This window comes from Gigantopelta aegis, chromosome 12 (genome assembly GCF_016097555.1).
Source record: "Gigantopelta aegis isolate Gae_Host chromosome 12, Gae_host_genome, whole genome shotgun sequence".
NCBI lineage: Eukaryota > Metazoa > Mollusca > Gastropoda > Neomphalida > Peltospiridae > Gigantopelta > Gigantopelta aegis.
In genome coordinates, this window is record NC_054710.1 from 34,935,430 (window position 1) to 34,945,509 (window position 10,080).

Here is a 10,080-nt window from a genome sequence, read left to right on the forward strand (position 1 = left end):
ATTACAATTTAACATCGTCCCTTTGGTCCAGCCGTAGCAACGGGAGATTGTTCAATGTTCGATGAATGTAAAAGTTACGTCGTCAGGGAACGTCACACCTGATGAAGTCATTTTATAGTGGTAACTTGTATTACTGAGCGTTATTGTTTTAACAACAACCAAAAAAATAATTCGAAATAAAATATGAACTTTTAATGTTATTATTAGTAAGTATGATTCAAATTTAATTATAAGTATTGTCTGTTATTTCTTTTACGTTCATCTGGGTATGAACCAAAAAAAAATCGTGACCAAACTTATGTGAGAACGGCTTCGCCGATTTACACAGTGTGCGGATGATTTGTTTTCTTCATACCCCGCTGAACGTAAAACAAATATATGAAGAGTGTATGCGCCAAACGCGATATATCCATTTTTAATTTTCAGTAAAGGTGACTTTTTCAATTGGCGTATATCGCGTTTTGATAAAAAAAAAAAAAAAAAAAAAAAAAAAAATAACGGGATTTACCCAATACAAGTTCATAAGGATCAATCGCGATTTGCAGCAAATCAGCGGACCTACGATTAGCCCTTACTGACTTACAATAAAGTCTTTAACTAAAAAGAGAAAGAAATGGTTTATATTGCGTTTTACGCCTGAACTCTTCATATACATACCCTACAGGCTACCAAACTTTATTTTATTTGTATATAAATAATGGTACTATTAATAATAATAATAATAATAATAATAATAATTATAATAATAATTGAGATAAATGTAATGAATATGGCATAAATACCAATAGCGATATAGAAACTATTATCGATTAGTTACTATTACCGGACGTGTGAATATAACAATACTGAGTACGTTTCCCGGGGTTACGTCATGACAAAGCAGACGATACGTATATGTTCTTTGTATAAATGAAATGAGTTTGTTGAACCAGAACATTACAATAATAATAATTAGAAGAAGAATAACAACACCACTAATAACTGTAATATAATCTTTGAACGACATCCTAATTTACATTTTTTTTTAATATATCACAATGACTATATCAGCTACTGATCGGACTCGGTGGCGTCGTGGTTAGGCCATCGGTCTGCAGGCTGGTAGGTATTGGGTTCTGATCCCATTCGAGGCATGACATTTTTAATCCAGATACCGGCTCCAAACCCTGAGTGAGTGCTCCGCAAGGCTCAATGGGTAGGTGTCAACCACTTGCACCGACCAGTGTTCCATAACTGGTTCAACAAAGGCCATGGTTTGTGCTATCCTACCTGTGGGAAGCGCAAATAAAATATCCCTTGCTGCCTTTCGTAAAAGAGTAGCCTATGTGGCGTCGTTAAATAAAACAAACTTTACTTTATATAAGCTACTGAGATAGGTAGCATTGTTTTCAAAACGTCATACTTGATGTTTGGCATTATTTATCCTTTGTAACGAAACAAAAAAACATACTTAACTAACTCAGGTATATAGTCAAACTATGACAATAATGCATAATAATAATTTAAATATGTTAGCCTCAGTATCGTCAATTCATCATGTAATTTGTGTGTATGCATTTATGTTTTATTATTTCAGATTATTTCCGTGCTTATATTCAATTAAGGTTCAAGCACGATGTCCTGGGTACACACCTCAGGTATCTGGACTGTCTGTCCAGGACCTTGGTTAGTTGTTAGTTGTGTAGTGGCTAGAGACAGAGAAGAGGGTGTAGTGGCCTTACACCTACCTACAGTTTTGTTATATGGGCAATCCAAATCTAGGATTGCGTGTTAAATTATCACTGTGTCGTCTCTAATATGTTTAGATCATGTATGATATTCGTTGTATAGAGGGGTGGGGGCGGTAGGCTCATTGAGCTATTTCTCGTTCCAGCCAGTGCTCCACATCTGGTGTAACAAAGGCCGTAATATGTATTATTCTGTCTGTCGGATGGTGCATATAAAAGATCCCTTGATGCAAATAGAAAAAGCCCAGGACAGCCGTACGCTACAACAGCTTGCTCTGAATGTGCACGTAAAGCCCTATGACCTGACCTGACCTAAATAGAAAAGAGTATCCCATGAAGTGGCGACAGCGGGTTTCCTCTCTCAATATCTGTATGGTCATTAACCATATGCCTGACGCCACATAACCGTAAATAAAATGTGTTGAGTGAGTCGTTAAATGAAACATTTCCTTCCTGCCTCGATACAGTTCAATTATATAGGACCTTTCCATATACGCGATTCCGCGCGATGATTTTTTTCTCCACGATCGATTTTTTCTGCGCGGTGACGTCTTAATGTGAAGCATTTACTTTCCGCTTTAAACAAAGTTAGGTAAATATTAGTAACTATTTGAGGTCTCAAATAGTACCACAAACGTCAAATAGTTGGATAGTGTACAGCAACCCTGAAATAGTTTACAACTATTTGAGGGTAACTATTTGAGGCTTAAATACCACGTGACAGAAAAATAGTTCAATAATAACAAGACAACTGTGCACAAAGTATTTTTCTTTAATTGAGCATTAGAATTTCATACAAAAAGTAGTCCCGTCGCCGAGTTTTATACAAAAGTCACGTTGTTTAGCTTTCTCTTCGACATCATGGGAAATCAGAGGTGTTGCCGAGGCCTTGACCTTAGTGTCCAGTATCCTTGGGGATGTTCTCTGAATGAATTTGTCAACAGTTGACGCCATGTTTGCTGATGTTCTCTATTAGGACAAAAAAACACGAAAAAAACTTGCTACATCACTGACATTATAACATATTCATATCTATTTATTTTATTTACACATTATAACGACAATAAACCAGTCATATACGTTTATATAAACACAGGAGATGAAAACAAAATGGTCTCTTAAGACAGGATATAATCATATTTAATATATACATGTACCTGTATGTTATATATACATTTAATTATAATTATCTGGAAGATCAAAAGGGTGATCCTTAAATCAAAATGAGTTGGTTTAATTATTCTTGTTATTTTCAAATGATTCATAATTTGACAACCTGCATCAATGAAGGTCAGTAAGAGGATATTAATTTTATTAAATCGTGTAATTTAATTAACTATTGCACCTTGTATGCCCGAATAGCCACGGACTTGTGTCCCGTTCTCTCGGCTATCAGTTGCGCATCGATACCAGACTCATACAATCTCGTTGCAGTAGTAGCCCGGAGGGAGTGGTTGGTGTAGTAGCCAGTGAAACCCGCCGCCTTGCAGAGTCGTCCAATGGTTGAACATAATGGGTGAATACCAACAGGAACATCTGCATACCAGCAGTCTGATGTTAAAAATGTAAGTGGTAGTAGATAAAACGAATCACATTTCCATTCTTAGGCCTGCAATATAGAATTTAATACTGTCTTAAATCAGTGGATATGGTAAACATCTCCTTACCCATTATAATGGGACTCCAACAAAATAATTATATCGCCATAGAAGCGCTCATTTCTAAATTTTCCCCCCCCCCCCCCCCCCCCCCCCCATTAGTGTTGTATAATTTACCACTGGCAGACACATAATTATTCAGAGTATTTGGCGCTCCTAGGCATTTTGATATTTCGAGCCCCTGCCACGCCTCTAAATAGAAGCTAATCAGTTTTAGGAATAAGGGGGTGAATATTAGGAGAATGGGAGGGGGTGGAGGTGAATGTTATCTGGCATAAAGAGTAATTATATTACTTAGTGGGGTAAAGTGGAATTGTGTGCAGCATACAAAAATAATTTGTTTTCCAAAATATTGCCGTCCATAAAAGTTACCGCCCTATGTTTGGACCTAATTGGCCTGTGCACTAATAGGTCTCCCACTATGGTAATTTGTACGTGAAGACAACAGAAGAGATAAATATAATCAAGAAATGTACTTACCTCAATGAAATGTATTTTTCAAATAGCCTGACAAGACATCTCTCAGGGAAGTCATGGTTTTCACTAACGTAACACTTTTCCTCTCCAATTTCCGATGTTTCAAGCCTCCTTGATTAGTTTTCGAAATGTCTTCTGTGTATTTCAAGGATTTTTTACCACTGGAACCTACCAAGAGCTCAAACTGGGATGTTGAACCAACACGTAGAAACCTATGTTCATCTCCCGCCCTTAGCGCAAAATTCAGTGCGATCAAGTACACGAGTGTATCTAGAAGTTGTCGTGGAGTGTCTTCGCCAAGAAACTGTTTCCTCCATAAGATATCTTCTTGTTCTTCCGATATAATTTGAGTCTGACGTTTACTGATACCAATGCCTTTCCTTGCAATTTCTTTCATGCGTGCGTCGAGTACAGAACTTAATCATTTCTACGCAGATAGTACTGTAGCGATGAAACAATTTCATAGAGTGTATTACCGCGATACTCCGCACCTTTCATGTTGCGTACTTCCGTCACAAAACACATCAAAACCGTATTCAATTCATTTTCATCTTCCGCCAAATTAATAAGATCCTTTTCAATGATGGGTACATCTCTTGCATTGCGGTTGTTTCTTTCACTTATCCAACTATTGAACAGTTTGACGGCCCATGTGCTCTTATTTTCAGTATTTGTAGAAAAGGCCGAGTCACGTAAACCTTTCATTTCGCTTTTTGAGAGTTGTGTGCCGAAACGTAATGTTTCATCTTTCAGTTCGCTTTCTATGGCATTAGTAGCCTGCAAAACTTCCTCATCGTAATTAGTTGGATTTAAGTTTGACAAGTTAATGTCATTGCTCTCACCGTCACAAGCGTTACTTGCTAACTCACTGTTTAAACTGCCTAAATCGAAATTAGTTATAAAATTGTCTTCTAAAGGACAAAAAGGCACAAAATCAAATTCGGAATTCAAATGTAGTTCCACAGTTGAATTGTTAAAACTGTTCTGTGTTACTAATAAATCGTCGTCCGTTTGTTCGTTCATATCGAATTGCTCTAATACGGTAATTCCCAGCGTGCGTTTTCGACGTGTTTGGTAATGGACGCCTCAAATAGTTTTGCACGTGCTTGAACGTCACGTGGTCAAACCTCAAACAGTTATGCACGGACAACATGCGGTATTCAGTCACGTGTCTCGTCAGTTTCAGTTACCTGTGGGTTATGTAATTTTTGGATGCACATTAGTTGGTTGGATAATTTTGTGAGGGTACTTTGTTTTAAGTAGCATAATGTCCTCAAACTCACGATTAGTTGCGCTCGTGAATCTCGTTTGAGGCCGTTATTTCTACTTGCCACAGTCTAGACCTCCCACTACATAACTTACTGAATATGTGCCTGCTTTGCTTTATCAATTTTGCTCATTTTCAAAAATTAATTTGGTCTAACATATGACATATCAGACTTTGGGCTCTATGATACCTTAGTCCCAACCAACAATACCATCGATAACAAATTATGTTTAATGGTTTTCATTAAGGTTTATTAATTAATAGAAATATCAATGACTAAGATTGGGTTTTACCAGCCCAATGGACCACTACACCATCTAAAACAAAACAGTAACCCCTGAACAATTATCATACTGTCAATAATATACACATTCAATTTACAAAGTTACTTTTAAACAGACTAACTACTCATGACACTTTTACACCTGACAGTTTTGGTCACAATAGGCATTCAGACTCCCTTTTTGGGAGTAGGGGTGGACTAGGGGCAGGCTGATTTTTATTGCCCGAATTAAACGAAAATATCCGAATCTGGAACACAGCGTATATTTATATTCGCATTAGTACCAAGACGCTATATAGTCTGCATTTTTACATGGATACTAATATTGTGAGTAGAATGATGGAAATCCATGGTGAAGATTTCAGGTAAGCTCATTTTGAACGAAAGTGTCCATTGCCCTCCCCCCGCCGACCCCACCTCCACCCAGTCTCGAACGCTTATGATGTTCCTAACGGCCAGGCCCCGTGCTTATAAACCTTAAAGTCTAGACTTAATAAAGTCCACACTTTAACGTCATGGCAACGCCATTCAAATAGCATTACGTTAAAGTCTGGACTTTATTAAAGTCTGGACTTTAATTTTTATAAGCACGGGCCCAGGTATAACAATACAGAGACCATTTCCCCAACTCGTCTCTTATGCTTATGATGGTCAAAACTGCCACAAGATAGTCAGTGATAATTAATTTTAACTGTTTTGATGCTATTTTTAATTGTTTATCGATAAAAGGCAATTTTTATGCTTATTATTCCTGTTATTGTTATATTGTAGTAACTGGTCATTATAGTACTAGTTATTAGTACTAACTACTAGAACTAAGGACAGTTTTCATGCTTATTATTGCTGTTATTTTTATATTCTTGTAACTGGTCATAATAGTACGAGATATTAGTACTAACTACTAGAACTAAGGACAGTTTTCATGCCTATTATTGATGTTATTTTTATATTCTAGTAACTGGTCATAATAGTACGATATATTAGTACTAACTACTAAAACTAAGGACAGTTTTCATGCTTATTATTGCTGTTATTTTTATATTCTTGTAACTGGTCATTATGGAACTAGTTATTAGTACTAACTACTAGAACTAAGGACAGTTTTCATGCTTATTATTGCTGTTATTTTTATATTCTTGTAACTGGTCATTATAGTACTAGTTATTAGTACTAACTACTAGAACTAAGGACAGTTTTCATGCTTATCATTGCTGTTATTTTTATATTCTTGTAACTGGTCATTATAGTACTAGTTATTAGTACTAACTACTAGAACTAAGGACAGTTTGCATGCCTATTATTGCTGTTATTTTTATATTGTTGTAACTGGCCATTATAGTACTAGTTATTAGTACTAAGTACTAGAACTAAGTACAGTTTTCAAAGTTTTATTTCAGGGATTTTCAGGAATCATATATATAAAAGTAGTATAAGCTTCTGTTCGGTCTACGTGTATTTCTCTCATGGTGCTTATTTTTCGTGCATGACCCGATTTAATGGTGTGAGCATTCGGGTTCACCTGGGCCCGTTAACACAAAGCACACGTAACACTTACGTCAGACGTACACCACAATTACCGATTTAAACGGGTCCCAGCCAAACCCACAATGGGATTTTTTTTAAAATGGAAAATAATGTTATTTGTATTATTTGTGGGTCTTTTAGAACATCGTTGATCACTCTAATGAAACTGTTTTAAAAACAAAAGTTCTCAAACGATTTATGGTGGAATTTTTATGAATTTGTATCTATGTATGGGGTCGTTCAAGTTCTGATTGCAAAAAGGTTTCATCAGTGGCAGTACATTTTTATTATCTTATATTGATTTAATCATCCAGCATTACTATCTGTGCACGAATTAAAAATATGTAATGACTTTTAGATTATGTATACAATTGTAAAGTAAATAGTCAGTAAATGTTTTAAAAAGTCAATTTTTCCTTTAGTTCCAATGTATTTAAAAGTCCGTTTTAGTAATGAATATATGTACTTGTGTCTCTGCTGGATGTCATTTTAAGCAACACAACTAATTGTTGCATTATAGAAAAGTTTAAAATTAAATACGCTTAATGGATAAAGAACATGATTACTTTGACTATACTTGGAAAAAAAGGAAACGCCATAGTAATTAATAAACCTATTCACTTAATGGGATGTGGATCGAACTTTTGTCCGGTGACCTATGCCTTTTTTTGAAATTACAGTAATATAAGGATATACCTATAATATGCCCTCACCCGTCACAGAGATTTAGACATAACCATCTGTCGGTGAAAAATTGCAGTTTGTGTGCACACGTCCGAAACCATGCACATTTTTCACTGAACACCTAGCGTAACATAAGGATGGATAAAAATGTTTATAGATGACAACCGGCCTCAGTAGCGCAGTGGTTAAGCCATCGGACTACAGGCTGGTAGGTACAGTTTTCACAGTCCGGAACCGGGCTCAGTGGGTAGGTGCAAGACCACTGCATCCTCTTCTCTCACACAAACCAATAACCAACTAACCCACTGTCCTGGACAGACAACCCAGATAGCTACGGTATGTGCCCAGGAAAGCGTGCTTGAACCTTAATTGGATATAAGCACGAAAATAAGTTGAAATGAAATATATATGACAATAGTGCCCTAGTTGGTTCTTACAACGTATAACAATATAATGTTTTGGAACTTGTTGTACGTTTATGTAATGCTTTGCTGAAGTGTCTGAAATGTACGTCCGACACCGCGGAATTACACAAGTAACCACAGGTTCCAGTAACTTGTTAATAAGGGGCGGGATTTAGCTCAGCCGGTTGAGTGCTCGTTTGAGGTTATTGTGTCGCAGTATCGAACCACATCGGTGGATCCATTCAGCTGATTGTTTTTTCTCGTTCCAACCAGTGCATCACAAATGGACAAAGGGCGTGGCATGTGTTTTCCCGTCAGTGGGAAAGTGCATACAAAAGATCCCTTTCTGCATTTGGAAAAATATAGCGGGTTTCCTTTGATGACTACGAGTCACAATTACCAAATGTTTTACATCCAATAGCCGATGGTCAATTAATCAATGTGCTCCAGTGGTGTCGTTAAACAAAACAAACTTCTTGTTAATGAGTGACTCGCATGTCGCAATGCAAAAAAAAAAGGAGAAAAAAAAGAATTATATTACGACTTGGGATGAATAGAGAAAAAAAAAAACACTTGCATTCCCTTACACAAAAACACACATGTATCTTCCATATTTTATTTCAACTTATTTTCGTGCTTATATCCAATTAAGGTTGAAACACACTAGCCTCAGCTATCTGGGCTGTCTGTCCAGAACATAGGGCTAGTTGTTAGTTGTTAGTGGTTAGTGAGAGAGAAGAGGGTGTAGTGGTCTTACACCTACCCACTGAGTCGTTAAAACTCGCGAACCCTGTGTCTACCAGCCTTATTTCCAATGACTTAACCACGACACCACCCAGGCAAGTATCATACATAGTGAGGTCAGGTCAGAGAATTTACCGTGCACATTCAGAGCAAGCTGCTGTAAGAGTACACGCACATAATTATAGTGTATCACGTTACCGCAAGAAACTGGTCGCATTACGACAATACAACTTATATTAATTACATCCCAGTCAGAAAAGTGTGGTGTGCTTCGCAGACTGGTGCGGTGATCCGTAATGTGATAGATAAATTACCATCCTACTTGGCGCAACACCCACCCCTCCCCTATTCCCCACCCCTTCCTGCCCCGGAACCACCCACGGGCCTTGTCAGAGGCTGGATCCTTGGTAGACCTGCCTGAACCTTTATTGGATATGGGCACGTAAACAGAGTTCCCATTCTCATTCCCGTTGCAGAACAAACAAGTCAGTTTGTTTAAAAGACTGTATCGTATGATGATTAGAATCTTAAGGCCACGCGTATCAATATACCATATCTTGTATATGTACATGTGTCTGTATGCAACACTAAATGTTCAAAGTTAATAAATGAATCGAATTGAATGTGATGATTAGAATCTAAGGCCACGAGTGGTGTGGAGAACGTTGCAGTAACTATGCTCGAAACTAAACAAAAGGGCCCCACGATAAATGGCAAATACAATAACAAGTCGACGACTACTCCACGATTCAGTAGTAACATAGGGCTTTTGTTGCAAGCGACTGGAGCGTACACGCGCCTGAAGTAATTTAGTGGATGTTCGGGCTGCTTAGCGCACACGCGTATAAAAGATCCCTTGCTGCTAATCGAAAATAGTAGCCCATGAAGTGGCGACAGCGGGTTTCCTCCCTCAATATCCGTGTGGGCCGTAACCATATGTCCGACGTCATATAACCGTAAATAAAATGTGGTGAGTGCGTCGTTAAATAAAACATTTCCTTCTTTCCTTCCTTCATTCCGGCGAAGATTTACCTGTTGGCTGAGTGCTTGCCTCAGGTGCTTGCGTCGCAGGATCGAATCACGGCGGTGGATCCGTTCAACTGATTGGGTTTTTTTTTTCGCTTTCCAACCAGTGTATCACAACTGGTGAAAGACCGTGGTATGTGTTTTCCTGTGTGCGGGAAAGTGCATATAAAAGATCCCTTGCTACAAATGGAAATAAAAAAATGTAGCAGGTTTCCTCTGATGACTACGAGTCAAAATTACCAAATGTAAGACATCTAATGCCCTATGATTAATAAATTGATATGCT

The 10,080-nt window shown here is 37.6% G+C and overlaps 1 protein-coding gene across 1 annotated transcript; it reads right to left on the reverse strand.

Annotated features, from left to right (window-relative positions):
• Positions 1–4,279: 4,279 nt before the first annotated feature.
• LOC121386022 lies at positions 4,280–4,885 on the reverse strand. Its single transcript, XM_041516818.1, has one exon. The coding sequence runs from the start codon at positions 4,883–4,885 to the stop codon at positions 4,280–4,282; it is 606 nt and encodes a 201-aa protein (XP_041372752.1).
• Between the last annotated feature and the right edge of the window lie 5,195 nt (positions 4,886–10,080).

Bases quoted from the DNA above. Each gene is read 5' to 3' on its own strand.
- LOC121386022 (XM_041516818.1), bottom strand. From the start codon at position 4,885: ATGAACGAACAAACGGACGACGATTTATTAGTAACACAGAACAGTTTT.